At 35.6% G+C, this 18,118-nt stretch overlaps 1 protein-coding gene across 1 annotated transcript in view; it reads right to left on the bottom strand.

Moving 5' to 3' along the window:
• LOC126236449 (spindle and kinetochore-associated protein 1-like) overlaps window positions 1–18,118 on the bottom strand; it is a 121,822-nt gene that overhangs the window by 38,893 nt on the left and 64,811 nt on the right. The window contains exon 3 of the mRNA XM_049945768.1: window positions 2,682–2,756. Coding sequence (XP_049801725.1) covers window positions 2,682–2,756 — 75 coding nt within the window. The remainder of the gene's footprint in view (window positions 1–2,681; window positions 2,757–18,118) is intronic.

Below are 18,118 nucleotides of genomic sequence, written 5' to 3'. Positions count from 1 at the left end.
ACCAATAATTGTGTGGATATTCAAACACACTCACTTAGAAACAATAGCTGGTTACATGACAACAACTCAGTATCTCTCATTCGACTGCCGTGCCGTGACATGTGGCCGGCGCCGTTCGTAGCTAGGTGGCGCTCCCGCGCTGAGCTGTGTTGCGGAGCGCCTCTATCGCCGTTTGCGCGTACTGTCGTGGCGGCACTGTTAAATGTCGTGGCACTGTCACAACAAAATATCTATGACTGTTCCAAAGATACAGCATTTTAAATATTTTTTACAAAATTCGCATCTTCAAAATGGTATGTGCATTGTCATCTTTAGAGGGCTGTATCTCTGAGCACAAATTTTTTTGGAGAAGACAAATAATGTAAGTGTTCCTTACTTAGTCCATTTTAACATATGCTAAATTCAATAACATCCGAGACTATGAAGCTAAGATTTTTCCTAGCCTGCCTGAACTGATATGGACTATGCTAATACGATTTATGGATTTAATGTAACAGTTATTATGGATTTAACATAACAGTTATTATGCTTATTGCAGCACAGGAAATTGTTAATGAAGGAGGGAATGCAATAAATCAAGAATACAATGAAACCAGGGAACCCATCCAATACTTTGCCACTTTTACGGTTTTAAATAATGAAATTATTTGGGACAAGTGTAGTTGTTGGGACATGGTAGCTGTGGGAATCTGGGACAGGGTAGCTGTATCAAGAAGAAACATCTTTAAAAATGACCCGAATGATATGAAATAATCATCATGAATTTATGATACATCCTTGTATATAGATTTCCTTGCGTTATTGCTTCTAATTTCTAAGTGTAATAATTACATTTACTTGTTGTTGAAGAGAAGTTTAATGACAAATATGAACATAAAATACAAAGAAGTACATAAATGAGAAATGTATCGGTAAATACTTAGTGCTTGCTTCTTACCTGGTATGTCACCAAGGCCACAATAAGCTCTAACTGTATTTTGAGATTCTAATGGCACTTCGTACTTTATGTAATTATGTTAGGTCACAGTCTAGCAATAGGTAAATCACAATTCAAGGTGACAATGACAAATCTGTCTGTCGTTGGAAAGTGTATTCATACGGAAAAATCAACTTGTACGATGGGCACAAATAGTACGTTTTAGGGCAATAATCAGAGTGCAATGTCAGAAGTCAATTAAAAACCTTTCTAATGATATCTCATTCACCCTGGTACTATTAGTATGTGTTGACAAAAAGGACTACTAGACAACTTGTGCCATGGCACTAATGTTATGTTGGTAATCAGAGTTATCGGATCTACACACAGACAGTCTTTCATTCTCACCTGCACAGAAAACATTTTCTTAGAACCACAATAATTGTTTTTGCCAATTAGCAGGTATTAAAGACAGAATCCCATGATATGATTACCAATTAAATATGACACTTTCAAAGTTATGAATATTGTGAATATTTCGCACTATTATGTTAGGAGTCCGTTACCCTAGCACAAGACCTCCTACAATACAATATACTATGACCTATTAATCCAGTAGTTTCGTACCATGTAAAATTTGTCAAGTGATGGTATTGTTATGCCTGTCGTATCTCACTGCCTTTCGATTTATAGAATAGAAAGGTTCTCAACAGAATAATGTGAAAATAATGACATAGTTCTGCACAGCATCACTGTCCACATTATAATCTTATGCATTATTGGTAATTGGACTGGTAAGTGATATGCTGCACTGTCCCTTGTCTAAGAGTTACTGTAATAAATAATAAGTAGTAAACAGAGGCCTCTGTGATCAATTTTTCCACAACTGAATGTGACAGCAATGGTTCTACCTTAAATGAGATACTGTAGATCCTGTTACACACTGCCTTCTGTAATGGAAGAGTTTCATCATTGGATCAGTTTATTTCCTATTTATAAGTTCTATCTTTGTTGTGTGAAGTTAAAAATACAAAGTTGTTCTTTATTTGTGTGTTTTGTGACTTCATTTATCATCATACATTCTCTATATTATTTTTGTTATAAGGAGTTCTTGCCATTAGATGTACTAGCTCTTGAAACCTGTTATTTTCAATTATTTTACCATTAATTAGTGTAATGAAAATTTTCTTCATCTTGATGGTGACTGTGTTCTTAATTTTTTTTCTGCTCGGCAGACTGTGTATTATCAAGTGATCACAACCTGCCCAGCTCAAGAAAAATCAATATGTGATGCAGAAAATTACTGAATTGACATTAATGATACACCTTTTATGAGGTAAATTACTTTAAAGTGAGATATTTCTGTCATTATCAGAGTAGTTTACTTTTTATTGCATGTAGACAACAGTAACAAAAATAAAAAAAACTGAATAAGATTTCATAGTACATACATGAATGATAATGATTACACTGAAGAAATGAATTAAAATTTGTGCCACAAATAGGACTTTAACAAGGGTCTCCTACTTGCTAGGCAGATATGCTAGTCATAAGCAGGAAACATGGTTTCAAGTCCCAGCTGTGGCACAAATTTTAATTCATTTCTTCAGCTTCTACCATTATCAAAGATGAAGTTGAGACTCGTATGCCTTAAGGAAAATTTAATTTCTTACATTAATTTCTTACAAGCTTGACTTAAAGAACATATCATTAACCACTTCACTTATTATCTGTTATATTAGAGTGAAAGAATGAAATATTTTACCTTAAAAATTGGAGGTATGTTATTACTGACATTGTCTACAATTTCATCAAGAGTGCAAAAATCAATCTGAAGTTTCTGTAAAAGAAAAAACATTTTTTAAATAAAAAATATGTATTCAAAAATGGGGGGGGGGGGGCAAGAATTTTTGCATAGTGGTCAAAAGTTACATACATAATGTACTTAGGGTTTGAAGATGACAGGAACAAAATAGGAGTTTCTGATGTATTTCTTTGTGATGAAATATTCTTGCATTAACAAATTGCAACTCACACTATGGAAAAATGGGAGGAGGGTGGAGGGAGGGGTAATGGCACTCCTAACATTCTGAGCGACATGTCCTTTCTTACAGGAGGAATGAGGGACAGGTTGGCTAAAAGGCATCCAAGTTGTGAAAGGGACACGGGTGGATAAATTACACACATACAAAAGAAAATGTGATAACAGGACTGCCTGGTGGGTAGCTTACACTACTTGTGTGTGCCCATGAGCGAGCTGACAGGATAATTGAGATTGTCACTGAGGGTAACAGGATAAGGAGATACACGGAGAATTAGTTCCATGTCCAGAGTTCACATAAACTAGTGACAAATCATAAGATGTAAATGGCTGTTGTGGTGTTGAGGGCACTCAGATCTCTAGTCACAATGCAGATCATGCTCAGCAGCTGGGTAATGAACTTGCCCATAGTGAACAGTTTGTGCGCATTTATACATTCTGTTTATTTCATGGCAGTTATCCTTACAGTGACACACCAGATAATAAATAATTGATTAGTTTCACATTTGCCCTACCTTTAAATAATGTTTTATATGTTCCCACTGGTAGGGCTGGAGAAGATGGTTGTCAGTGGATGCATGAGGCAGGTTTGAAAACAGGAGCAATTGCTGAAGGAGGAACACTGAGTTAGGGAAAGTTGTGTGTGAATGTTACAGGTTAACAAGGCTGTAATTATACCATTTTTACTGACTTGGCATTTAGCAGCTTGCCTACTTATGCAGTTCTTGCTGTATGAATCATGAGTACAACATTCCAGTGTTTCTTGGTTGATTTCAATTACCTACAAGTACCTCCAACACTTTCTATATGTAGAAGGGTGCCAGTCTAATCTATCTTCTGCATGTTTAATTACAATGAATACATTGTTTAAACTATATTATCAGTTAATTATGACAGACTTAGGTGAACTAGGCCTCTTAGTTATAAGGGTGTGACTACTACTCAACATACCACCCCAACTGCAGAGTGTTTGTAGTTTTTGTACGATCCATACGCAAATTATAAACTGCAGAAGAAATAAGGGTACACCTAGCAGAGTCCCACTTGCCTGGTTAAATCCGATACAAGTGAAATACGGCTCATTACCCTGAGATCGCCCACTAACAGCTGTTTCACTGTGACAGCCACCCAACCCATTGGTATGTAGTACACCTGAAAACTGAGGTCTGTATAATCCCCAGGATGTGAGAATTTGAGCCCTATGACATACAACATTCCACCACCTTGCCATATGGTGGTTATTGAAGCATGCAGTTACAGAGAACTGGTGGTGTCTACCAGTATCAAGCCCACAAACACCTGTTCGCCAAACATATTCCAAGACAATGAAGACTGAGCTCCCTGAAGTTATCACTGCACATGTGGCTTAACTGCTACAGACATGGTGAGCATTACCCTCTAATAAACTGAAGAAAAATGTGAAGTTGAACTTAAGAGTAATTCATTCAGTTACCACTGCACATAGAGGCATGCAAAACAAATACTGATTTTTAAGAAAGAAGTGTGCTGTAATATTACTCAATGCAGTGAGACACTGTGTATTCCTATGTTTGTGGTAAATACAAATACAGTTACAAAGCACTGGGTAGCTCTAAATCTCTATCTTGATCTTGAAAAGAGGAGTTATAAGGTCCCTTAGCTGTCTCTTTACTATAACGACTTTCCTTGCATGAACTTCAACTTAGTACTGATTTTCTACATTTAACATTACACAGTGATATATGTAAACAATTTACCATTATGTGCTTTTAATTACAATCAATTACATAATTTCTGTCACTTTGTTGGTAATAGGGAGAACATCTTTACCTTCTACTGTATTAGTGGAGTATGTGAATCTGCTGCTGAAAACTACACACATATTTTCATTACCCACAAGTAACCTTAGTCTCTTACTTCATGAACTATAAAAAAATATATAAGGAAATAATTGTCTCTATAGACGAAACAATCAGCTGCTGTGTTGCAAATGTGACCCTATCGAATATTTTCATCACAAACAGGATGATATTCATTTCAGGCCACTCAAAGGCAACTAGCAGCACTTTTGCAGAACCAAAGATTTTCCTCATTAGCAGTTTTCTTGTAAAAATGCCACACAGTCAAATATCAGACACTTTAAAGACTGACTGACAATGACAACACAGACCACATTTGCTTATCAACATATTAAAGTCGATAACAACATCATACATTGGAGTGGGTATGTTCACGTGCATGTTCACGGCCTTTCCTCACACTTAAATACACCTACAATATAGTCAGGATGTACGATATCAAATAAAATGAGAATCATCTGAAGAAACCGCTAAAACTTATTTCCTAGTACATGTGGCTGGCTGACCAATTTAAAAAAAAAGGGACAGTGTGAGCTACTGTGAGAATAAGTAAAATTTGGGTAACAGAAATACATAAATCTTAAAAGTACTTCAATAAAAACCAGTCACAGTTCACAATATGTATTGAAATAGAAATGGACATGCAGCCAAAACTTTGAAACTGATTCAGATAATCTTGTCAGAGTTGATCACTGATTAAAAATAGATGAATCACCCACTCTGAGATACATTAAAATAATCTACCCATTAATTTGGGCAGGAATCCGGTTCGACATGGCAAAACTGTAGGCTTCATCAGTCTGAATTTGTTATTTTCAATCTCTAGTCTCTCATTCTCCCACTGAGTCATAACTCCCAATCAGTGATGAGGTAAGACCCCTCAAGGGATTTTTCACAAACAGTTCTTGTGAACCAAATACAAGGTGGTATCCAGAAGTTGTCAAAATATATTACTTAAAATTATGTTTTACCCGGATCTTATTCTGCATACTAAAATAGTTCCTTAGTGAGTGAATACACTGATTCCAATGTTTCTACCATTTTCAAAAAGGGTCCTGGAATGGTTACTTTGTTAAGGTGTTAAGTACCCGGTGCATTTCAGCTTAAATGTCTCCTACTGTATATCTTAGCTCCTTCTACTTGATTTTCACCGTGGGTAGAGGAAGAAGTCACATAGAGCTAAGTCCTGTAAGTATGGCAGGTGTAGAATAATTCTCATCTTATTTTTAACCAACGAAAAGATAGATTACTACCTACATGTTAAGGTGCAGGCAGGCAAAATTAAAAGACACTTCAGCCATTCATATGATTTTTCTATGGATATTTATCATCCATGTCCTCCAGTCAAGAAGAAGAAGAAATAAAAAAATAAAACAGAGCAACAGAGATTCAATGTTAGTGTTGACTTGTCAAGCTTTTTCTGGCCAAAATGAATAAGAAACCTTCCACTGAGACAATTGCTGCTTAGCTTCAGCCCAACTTTTGTCACCAATGTTAAGACTTCAAAGAAAATTCAAAAGCAGCCTTTAAGTTCCGTTAAGACTTCCAAGTGATGCTATTTCTAATCATCTTGAAGCAGTTGTGGCACATACTTCAGTGCAGTACTTCTAACTCTTCTAACAAAATACATTCAAATGTACTATGACCTGTTCTTAGATTGCCCATCTATGATCTTTCAGAATTAGATACCTCTGTTTCTGAATGTTTTCTCTTTGTGATGCCAGTCAAAGACCGACCAGAACAGTTGGTATCATCAGTCTGTAACACTATTGTTGATGCTACCTATGATGGTCTTATCTAACTTCCTTGTCTGTTTTTATAAGGTGTACAACTTTGCTTCCGCCGTCTGCCAATAGGTGCTTACAACTGTAAGTAGTGGTTGAAAGAAACAGATCGCAGACATCAGGCAGTTAGCTTGGACCTCAGTCAACATAACCTCACTCAAACGTTAGTCAATTTGTATGCATCATAAAGTTGTTCTTGATTGAAAATGTCAGTTTACGGACCAAATTCTCGTCATTTGCAGGAGGTGTTACTGTTTTATTTCAATATGAAGGAAACAGCGGCCGAGTCTCACCGAATGCTCTCTAATATGTATGGTAAGGACGCTATTAGTGCAAGAATGTTTCTTGAGTGGTTTCAACACTTCAAGAATGGTGATTTTAACGTTGTAGACCAGCATAGTGGTGGAAGAGAGAAGGTTTTTGAAGATGCAGAATTGGAGACATTGCTGAGTGAAGACTCGCATCAAACTCAAGAAGAATTGGCACGATTAGTGGGAGTGACACAGCAAGCCATTTCAAAACGTCTCAAGGCTATGGGCATAATTAAGAAAGAACGGACTTGAGTTCTGTGTGAGCTGGAACCAAGAGACGTTGAACGGCATTTGTGTGTTTGTGAACAGTTGCTTCAGAGGCAAAAACGGAGGGGATTTCTGCATCGCATTGTGACCATGGACACAAAATGGGTTCAATGGGGACAACACTAAACGCAAAAAATCATAGGGATATCCCGGCCTTGATTCCATGTCGACGGCCAAACCGAATATTCACAGCTCCAAGATCATGTCTGCATTTGACGGGACCAGCTCGGCGTCATGTACTATGTGTTAAAACCAAGTGAAACAATCACAGGCACTCATTATCCAATGCAATTAATGTGTCTGAGCAGAGCATTTAAAGACAGATGGCCGCAATACAGCGAGAGGCATGATAAAGTGATTTTGCAGTACAACACCACTTGACCCGACGTTGCAAAAGAGGTGAAAATGTACTTGGAAACGTTAAAATGGGAAGTCTTACCCCACCCGCAGTATTCTCCAGACATTACTCCCTCTGACTATCACCTGTTTAGATCAATGGCGCATGGCCTGGCTAACCCACACTTCCGATCTCATGAAGAAGTCAAGAATTGGATCGATTCGTGGATCACTTCAAAAGATGAATAATTTTTGCAACTCGGGATTTGTCCACTGCCCGAAAGATGGGAGAAAGTAGTGGTCAGCGATGGAAAATACTTTGAATGATACATGTTGTAAATGGACCGCCAAAAGTCGTCATTGGATATCTTTTGCTAATTGCTGATAAACGCACTATTTCACTCCCATTTACGGAGCTTGTTAGCACTTGATATTAGGTTGGCGCCATTACAAAATATTGTATTGTAGTAATCGCTGCTGCTTGCTGGATCGCTGCGGTGTCTCGTTGCTGATGCTGGCTCTAAATTTGGTTGTCTAGGGTAAACACATGAGGTTCCGTGTTTTTCATGTGCTTTTGATGATAAAGAACGAGCGAAACCAACACATATGTAAACATCAAACATTTATTCCTTTAGTGGCCATATTAATACACTGTCCACCAAAGACCATAACACAACACAAAGTAGTACTTCCTTTACATGTTCTTTGACTTGTTTTGCCAAACAATAACACAGAAACACACTTCACCAAAGTGACATTCCGACTGCCCTACTGCCTCCGACTGCTCTGTATTTATAACATTGTCAAAGAACTACTAAAAAGAGATATAGTTTATAAGTCACATATACATCTGTTATCATAATTTGTGCAGAAAAGTTATTAATTTGCATCGAGTGACATAATTTAACATGTTATTAAAATGACAGACAGATTTGTTGACTTGACAGAATAATTCTTTGTTACAAAAAGGTCGTTTTTTAGAAGTTTGTCAATTGACTTCTCTAATTTGCATAAATAAGTAAGTAACGTGAATTATGAAGAATTACATTGGTTTTCGTCTAAAATAGGATTGATTACGTGAATACTGAGTGAAAACGCTCCTAGTGAACAAATAGGTTTCACTGGGTGATTTTTATTTAAGGAGATCCAAAATACCTAAGTTGGCCACTATTTTTCGTACTTCATATTAATTATTTAAGATAAACTTAGTGTTTTTCATGATGACATTTGCTGTATCAGTGATCAAGTGATATAAACTTTTGTGTGGGTCAGTTATTCAGTATAATTTAATGGGTTGACTGTTTATGGAGACATGTTGTGCAATCATTGTTAACATACACAATAACTTTTCTATAATCATAAATACTCGTTAAACTGGTTGAATTTGGAAGGGATCGCATACTTCATTAAAGTAAAGCCTTTAATATGTTCCGTTACAATACCCCCCTCGGGTAATATCATTTACAGAATGTTAATGATATTAGCCGACTAGGACAAATGTGTCAATTACTATGCATAATGTGTATGTATACAACAACCGTTACACCGTTTCAAAATGACTTTTTCCTGAAAATATTTTAGTTGTGTTGTTTCAAATGCACTTTGTGTTATGTCAATCAGTATGACAGCATAATAAAAATATTTAGCAATACATGAAAGTAAAAAAAAATGTTAATCTTTGCTCCCAGTGAGCCACATGGAAAATGATCAAAAAACAGACACAAATATATCACATGCGATTTTAAGATATATAAAAAATATATATATGTAAATTATTTCAAAGTCAGCTCTCATTGAGTCACAGATTAGTCAAGATAATAGAAGGAACATAAATATATTACATAGATGGACAGGTCATATGTCCATAAGAAAATATTGCCACTGTCTGTTCCTTTTGAGCCACATAAAAGAAATGAAAACCAAGAACATAATTATAAGTATGGACATGATATATAAATACACACACTAGTGAAGTCACATGTATGGATATAATATGCATTTAAAAAAGAAACGAAATATTTAAAAAACTTGTCTCCCATTGAGACACATAGTCAAGACAGTACAAGAACATATGAATACTAAAATTGGACACTTAAATTGGTCACAACATAACACAAACATCAAACTTGGTGAACATCTGATTAGCTGTAGAAAATTGTCCACAAATCTTATGTCTAAGAAAACAATAGTAACACAATGATGGGTCTTGCACCACAATTTTTACATTGTCTTTTATTTGGTGCAATCATGTCCCATATTCAACAATACAAAAAGAAAATGTTTGTCACCTCTTTGGGTGCATGGTTAAACTTGCCCCTTGCAAGTAAAGAAGATGTCTCCAAATTTAATATTCAATAGTGACAATAAAAATATAAAAACATTCTCTCAGAAATCTGGAACTTTTCCAGGGTCTGTAGTATGAGTGGTAGTTGCTACTTGACACATCCAGTAAAAATCTTTGCTGATCACATGCTTTATGGAAAATGGGTAAGTAACTGTATTTAAACAGGGAAATGTGCTTAATCATGTTTATATGGTTTCAATTCAGTGATGTTTCTTAGTCCAAATAACCTTCTTGATCTGGGGAAGATAAGTCTATACGCATTAGGATGTGGGCTTTCTTTTATTTCAAATGGACAAATGTCAATGTTTACTTTAACATATGGACAACCTAGCTCAACATCTTTGTCTACTTCAGTATTTTCAAACAATAGATGATTTTCAATTCCTTTAGTTCCTAAGTCTAATTCCTCTTTCCTACACTTAGACACATCCCTCTCTGTTTGCAAAGCATTGACATTTAAACATAAACCTTTGTTTTCATCTGTTCCTTTTAACACTGTGTTGTCACTTAACAACCTACTGTTTTCACCCCCTTTTTTATAAAGTCCACTACGGATTTTTATCCACCATATAGGACACAAGGTTGCACTTACCTTTGCTAATTCTTTCCAAAAGGCATCTTTGTTTATACAGTTTCCATAGTTGTTCCACAAAACTTCTAAAAACTTTTCCCCTTTTTCTTGAAAACACCCATTTACATTCAATCCCTTTATATTTTCTTTAATATTATTATTATTACCATTCTCATAGTTTAATGTTTCATAGTTCCCAATAGGCAATAGCTTGTCCTCAGATACACATTCCCTAGTCTGCATTTCACTTAAATTAACCTCATTATTACCCATGTTCATCACATCACTTACCTTTATCTCATCATCACTTTTCAATTCTACAAATACTTTTATTTCTTCCTCTACACTCTCATCAATAACATCACTTGATTTAGGATCATTATTTAAATGTCCCTCTATTACTTCCTCCTCCTCCTCCACAACAATCTCATCTTCAGTTTCCCCCCTATGTATCTGAATCTCAGCAATTGAGTCTTTGGCTCCATTAAACACTTCGTCATCCCCCTTCATATCAAATAAACCCCCCAAAATAGATTCTACTTGTGGTGTGTCTGACTTGTTATTCACACCAGTATCTTTTTCAGCCCAACTATGGAACTCTGCAATACCTTCAACTTCTGCACTTTCGCCAACTACCTGTGCTTGAACACAGTTTTTATTACCTGTATCACTTTTACTCATAGTATCCCAAAACCTTTTATTAAATTCTAATTTATTCATTCTAACAACTTCAGTATTTTCATGGTAATTACTCTTTACATTGTATCCTCTCCTTTTCCAGTTTCGGTTATATGTTGTCCTGTCATAATATTGTCTAGCCCCAAAACTACGGACATCTAGTGGGACTGTCCACCGTTTCCCGGCTGGTTTCCTCGGTCTGTCCGTTTGTAGCTGTCGTTTTGTTCACTAGTTTCAACAAACCCCCTTCTCTCTTGTTCTCTTCCCCAATACCTATTTCTATCATTCCTGTTATCTCTCCTCCATCCTCCCTCCTGTGTATTGTTTCTGAAATTATTTTCATATCTCCTATCTCCCCTATTTGGAGCATTATTTCCAGAATTTTCAAAGTCTCTCCTCCCATAATAATCTCTATTTACATTTCTGTTCCACCCCCCATACTGGTTGTTGCCAGAGCCAAAACTTTGGTTACTTTCTCTTTCCAAGGCCCTATCTAATCTATCTACAAATTTCAGGAACTCTTCCATTGAATCGTCTGGTCCATGGACCAATTCCCACTGCAGTCTCTCTGGTAATCTTCTTTTTAAAACATCAATTTGTGTCATAATATCAAAAGAGTTATTCAAATGAGCAAGTTTTTTCAATTGATCTCTGCAAAATTTTTGCATTCCCCCTACTTTCCCTCTATACACTGGTCCATTTAGAAATTCTGACTTTAATCTGGCTTGTATGGACTGTGACCAAAATTTACAAATAAATTTGGCTTCAAACTCTTCAAACGTATTCCAAGAATCATTATTCTCATTTGCCCAGGATAGGGCCTCCCCTTCTAGAAACCGTTTTACTAACTTAATTTTTATGTTGTCTGACATTCCTACAACAAACATATCCTTACATTGGTGAATAAAGTCAATAGGGTGCAGATTTTCACCAGGAAAGCATTTCACTTGGATGTGCCCATACATTGTATTTTGATTGTAAAACATTTGTTTGGACATCACTGCATCTTCCAATTGTGAATATTTAGTGTGCATATTTTCTACTTTTGTATCTACATTAGTGGTGTACAGATTGTATTCTTGCTTAAGGTTTTCTGATGTTTTGTCTATTCTCTGATCTAATCTTTTAGTTTCAGTATCTACTCTGTTGTAGATGACAGCAATGCTGTCTGTGTTCGCTTGTATGTTTTCATTTAAACTTTCAACTTTAACTTGAAATTCTTTTCTGAAGTGTATCAACTGTTCGCTAGTGTTCTTGCTGAGGGTAGTTTTAATTTCCTCACACTTCTCATTGAGATGAGTACTTAATAGATCAAAATCCAAACTTAACTTATTCAGTCTATCTGTGTTTTCTTCAAGTTTCAAACTTACTTGTTCACTTGATTGTTTAGAATCCAAACTTAACTTATTCAGTCTATCTGTGTTTTCTTCATGTTTCAAACTTACTTGTTCACTTAATTGTTTAAGTTGCGAGTTTATTTGCGTTGCAAACCCTGCTAGCCACTCTGTTAAGTTTAATTGTTCACCATCCCCTGGTTCAATTTTTACATTTCCTACGCTCTCATCCCTCTCAGGTAGAGACATTTTCACTAATAATTATTTTAAATGACAACAACAAAATACCTTGCTTTATGCTATGATGTCGTGATCGGTGTTCTTGTTGGCTTTCTTCACTTCTATTCGGTTTTATTGAAGCTGAAGTCTTGATTGATGAAATCCATTGACATAATCCAGACGTTAATCTTCCGAGCGGTGTGATGATAGTTCTTCGTAGTCGCACAAACACACTTTATTTATTTATTTTTGACATATTTTCACTGTTGCCACAATGCACAAATAAAATTTTTTGGAATGCTAAGCACTTACGAAATTTATCGCTGCACTATTATCATCGATGCACTTAAAGATCCCGGACGAGCCCCCACTTTTGTAAATGGACCGCCAAAAGTCGTCGTTGGATATCTTTTGCTAATTGCTGATAAACGCACTATTTCACTCCCATTTACGGAGCTTGTTAGCACTTGATATTAGGTTGGCGCCATTACAAAATATTGTATTGTAGTAATCGCTGCTGCTTGCTGGATCGCTGCGGTGTCTCGTTGCTGATGCTGGCTCTAAATTTGGTTGTCTAGGGTAAACACATGAGGTTCCGTGTTTTTCATGTGCTTTTGATGATAAAGAACGAGCGAAACCAACACATATGTAAACATCAAACATTTATTCCTTTAGTGGCCATATTAATACACTGTCCACCAAAGACCATAACACAACACAAAGTAGTACTTCCTTTACATGTTCTTTGACTTGTTTTGCCAAACAATAACACAGAAACACACTTCACCAAAGTGACATTCCGACTGCCCTACTGCCTCCGACTGCTCTGTATTTATAACATTGTCAAAGAACTACTAAAAAGAGATATAGTTTATAAGTCACATATACATCTGTTATCATAATTTGTGCAGAAAAGTTATTAATTTGCATCGAGTGACATAATTTAACATGTTATTAAAATGACAGACAGATTTGTTGACTTGACAGAATAATTCTTTGTTACAAAAAGGTCGTTTTTTAGAAGTTTGTCAATTGACTTCTCTAATTTGCATAAATAAGTAAGTAACGTGAATTATGAAGAATTACATTGGTTTTCGTCTAAAATAGGATTGATTACGTGAATACTGAGTGAAAACGCTCCTAGTGAACAAATAGGTTTCACTGGGTGATTTTTATTTAAGGAGATCCAAAATACCTAAGTTGGCCACTATTTTTCGTACTTCATATTAATTATTTAAGATAAACTTAGTGTTTTTCATGATGACATTTGCTGTATCAGTGATCAAGTGATATAAACTTTTGTGTGGGTCAGTTATTCAGTATAATTTAATGGGTTGACTGTTTATGGAGACATGTTGTGCAATCATTGTTAACATACACAATAACTTTTCTATAATCATAAATACTCGTTAAACTGGTTGAATTTGGAAGGGATCGCATACTTCATTAAAGTAAAGCCTTTAATATGTTCCGTTACAATGTGTAACCAATTTGTTTTATTAAAGCCTCAAATGTAGGGGAAAAAACGTCGGAAGCAAAGTTGTACACCTTGTACTTTATGTGGCTTTTGTATAACCAAGCTCCCTGATGTAACATCCATGTAAATGTTTTATTCATTGTTTATGACAATTTATATAACTGTAATTAATCTATGGATGTAATTTCAAAAATAATGTGCTGCAAGAGAATGAGAAAGTTAAAACTTTAATTGTAATACTGGTTCACGCATAGGGAAAGGTTTGTAATCATGTAAAACTTTGAGGGAAGTCCCTCCGCAATGGAACTGGCTTGGCAGGAATAGAAAAGGTGGATCTGGCGGTCAAACTGCAAAGCTCCTTTTAGAGAAGAGTCAGTCGGTGGCTAGCAGGCAAAGAGTGCACACCTTGTGAACTGAAAGAGGCAAGAAGAACTGCAAGATTACATAATACAGCCTTGGATGCGGAAGTAATCCGGCTTATTATTCATTGCATATCTTGGTTAGATCTGTATTATGAAAAACGCGCTAAGACGATAATTCTCTCTCTCTCTCTCTCTCTCTCTCTCTCTCTCTCTCTCTCTCTCATGTAGCACAGGAGATTGATGCTGCCACCACCTTCACCTTCAGTATTTTATCATTGCAGCTGAGTATTGTATCATTACATGGACCAGTTATGTGGTTTCATTTTCAAAATAATTTTGTGTTCTGTAAACTTTGTGTCGAGCCACCGTATTTTATCCTTAGGTATTTACCTAGACAAGGCCCTATCCCAAGTGTTACAATAAATCCAAGCATCCTAATTTAAACTTTGTGGAGTTGTAAACTACATAATTATTTAGTGAGTATAAGTTTTGAAATACTACACATAGTTTTCATAAACGGACAATTAAAGTTTCATCATAGTACAATTACTAAGAGAAGATTTTTAAGTTTCTTGACACTAGGGCACTCTACTCAGCTGATTTGAACTGATAAATGCGTAAAAGTTGGAACAATTCGTGCCGTATCTCCCACCGTTGCCAAGCTCTACTTGGCATGTTGGCTGATGTGAGTAACTAGGTTCGTTCGAATGAAGATATCATGACCAATCACAACCATTTCCAAACTGTCTCTACTGCGCAAACACAGTTTTGGATTGTTGTGATCATCGTGACACCTTTGTCCAACTGTATTTAGCATGTTCTAGTGTCAGGCCATGTGGAGCGCTAGGTGACACCATCATTCACTTTGTGTTGCTCAAATGTTTTTAGTTTAAACACAGCGCTGGTTACATGTTCTATTCATGCTGAGCAAAACGTGTTTCGAGAATTTATTCTCGTTGTCAAGTGCAGTATTTATGTACAAATTTTTTGTGATGTTACACAAGCAAACAATGTGAGTGATAGTTGGCACGTGTGTGGTTTTCCACATACCTGGTGTGGCACAGTACCTGACAACCTCAAAAACATGACTACAATGCAAGAAAGGCAGAAGAACACATATTCAAACACCATAAAAAATATTTATTTACATCTTTGCACTTGAAAACGAGAAAAAATTCTCAAAACGTGTTGTGCTAAGCATGAAAAAATACATAACTAGTGCCGTATTTCATAATTTAAACAATGAATGACAGCTGCAGGCTTTAAAAAACATCAATTATGACACATGAAATTGAGTCAATCGTTCCTACTTCCCAGACAGTTATTAGTTCCAGTTAAATCAGCTGTTTTTATTAGATAATAAACCTTCATTAGATAATAAACAAGTTCCTGACAAGTCTTTTGATGCCTGTTATGTACACATATCATACATAAAGTGCAAGAGGGTATCATACACATAAATTTTACATATTTCCCACAATTTACATTTTCCCATGTTTTACACCATTTGTTTGAAGTCCCTTGAATAGTTTAAAAGTGGGGTTTCACTGTAGTTCAAGTGTTTCCCATATTGTGTAGTGACTAAATTGTTCAGCCTCAATTTCAGTCTGTGGATAGATTGATTTCTGGGCCCCATGCTAATAGCTCCACCAGATTTGTGTGTCATTAGAGCAATCACGTACAAACAACTTGCTACAAATATTCCCACTATACTTGATCCAGCAATCACATGTTCCACTTGAGCAAAATAATATAAGGAAGTGAATATTCCACAAGACTGCAAATAACAATCAGTAAAAAGACACAATTACTTCATATCTATTTCAATAGCAGTAATTTCCTATATATAATTAAACCAACAAAAACCTCTTGTACAAGTCAGTAATGCTCCATCATTAGTAATCATTTAACAATAAGTATTATCTTCCTATTGTAGTGCACAGATAGAGTTATTGACAGCCAGTTGTTGCTTAAATGCATTAATACTACTCCTGTGTAGTTCAAGTCAAAACACTGGTACATTTGCTACCAAATTGTGCTAATGGCTTTTATCTTATCTGCAAAACAGTAGTTCAGTATCAAGTAAAGTCAATCCCAACAGTTACCTTACTTTATGAATCATGTTAGTACTGGGCACAACTGTCTAATTAGGCTGGCACCCATTTTCTTGTACGTAACTACAGCTAGCTTGTTCATTAATAGAACCTTGGTTCAATTCCTGTTTGTTTTGCTGCTGTTTCCTTTCAATAGCAATCTTTCCTGAGTGATACCTTTCCATTGCACACCATCATGATTACAAAACAAAAATCCTTTACATACATAACATTATCAGTATATTACTAATTTAATAGTAGCCAGTAGTGTTTTAAGTCACTGTTTGCTCATTTTTGAAATGCTTATACTAGTCAAAAAGCTGTATACGATGCCTCATCATCCACTGACAATTATTCAATTACTTGTGACTAAGCAAGCTGAGATCTTTTTACTTCCCCTCGTTTTGCCATCTGTCTTCTTAAATTCATTTTTTTTTTCCATTTCTGACTAATTACCATTAACATATGCGAGTATAATCTGCATTTTCATAGAAGAAAAAGGTTGGCCCTCAGTTTAAAAAAATGTAACACCAGATCTAATTTTGTGCTTAGTTTTATGTATGTAATTGATTTTCTCATTTATTTCAACTATTCCTGGTTAATACTTTCATTATAGGGTGAAATCAGTAATTGTCTCATAACTTAAATTCTATTGCACACTTATAAACAAATATAAATTGTGTACTAATTATAAACATTTGGAGGAACAACTAAAAGTGTTCTTAAAACATCTATTTGGTTCTATTCGAAAACATGTGAGCAAAGTTAATTAGTTAATTAATTCCAGAGTAATTACCAGTTTTGTAAAAAGTATTGTTTACATAATTATACCTGTTAATTTCATGACTTAAACAAATAATTAAGCCTAACACTTATAGTAGAAGAAACTGTTAAAAAGACGGAATTTTTCTAAATATACAGTTAACTGAATGAGTTAAGTTGCAATTGTAATTTTTGTAAATTAAACATCACACAATGTATAGTTTCAGTGCCTATTATTGTGAAGATATGTAAGGGCCTGATTTTTGGGCTCGAGTCAGTCTATTGCCGAGTTTCAGACAAGAAACTTAAGTTGGTTACAACAACAACAATGCATCAACTCAATTGTGAAATAAATGTAACACAATTAGGCCGTATGTTAAAACAACTGTTCAATACGTACTGTAGTATTCTACAAGAACTGTGAAATGTGTGGTCAGGTTTTTACTGCTTGTAGGTGTTCAACAGTAAATTATTGTAGCAGTATGTTGATGTTTGCCTGCACACTATTAATGAGGCTTACCTAAAGTTAAACAATAGCGCACTTGCCATATAACTGTGTGTTACTGGGTGGTTGTGAACAGTGAAAGTAAATAACTGTGAAACGGTAGACACATCCAAACAAGACACCTCGCCAAGAGAATTACAACTTGTAGCAACTGAGCAGACGACGGATTGAGATGAAAACTGCAGCAGCAGCACTAGCAGCAGACAAGTGAATTAGAACAAGGTAATTTCATAGCAAAAGCAGTTTTATATTAAGTGATATATAATGAGTGGCCTTAATG

This window comes from Schistocerca nitens, chromosome 2 (genome assembly GCF_023898315.1).
Source record: "Schistocerca nitens isolate TAMUIC-IGC-003100 chromosome 2, iqSchNite1.1, whole genome shotgun sequence".
NCBI lineage: Eukaryota > Metazoa > Arthropoda > Insecta > Orthoptera > Acrididae > Schistocerca > Schistocerca nitens.
The sequence above is the reverse complement of the archived record's forward strand: the minus strand, read 5'-3'. Positions and strand labels throughout refer to the sequence as shown.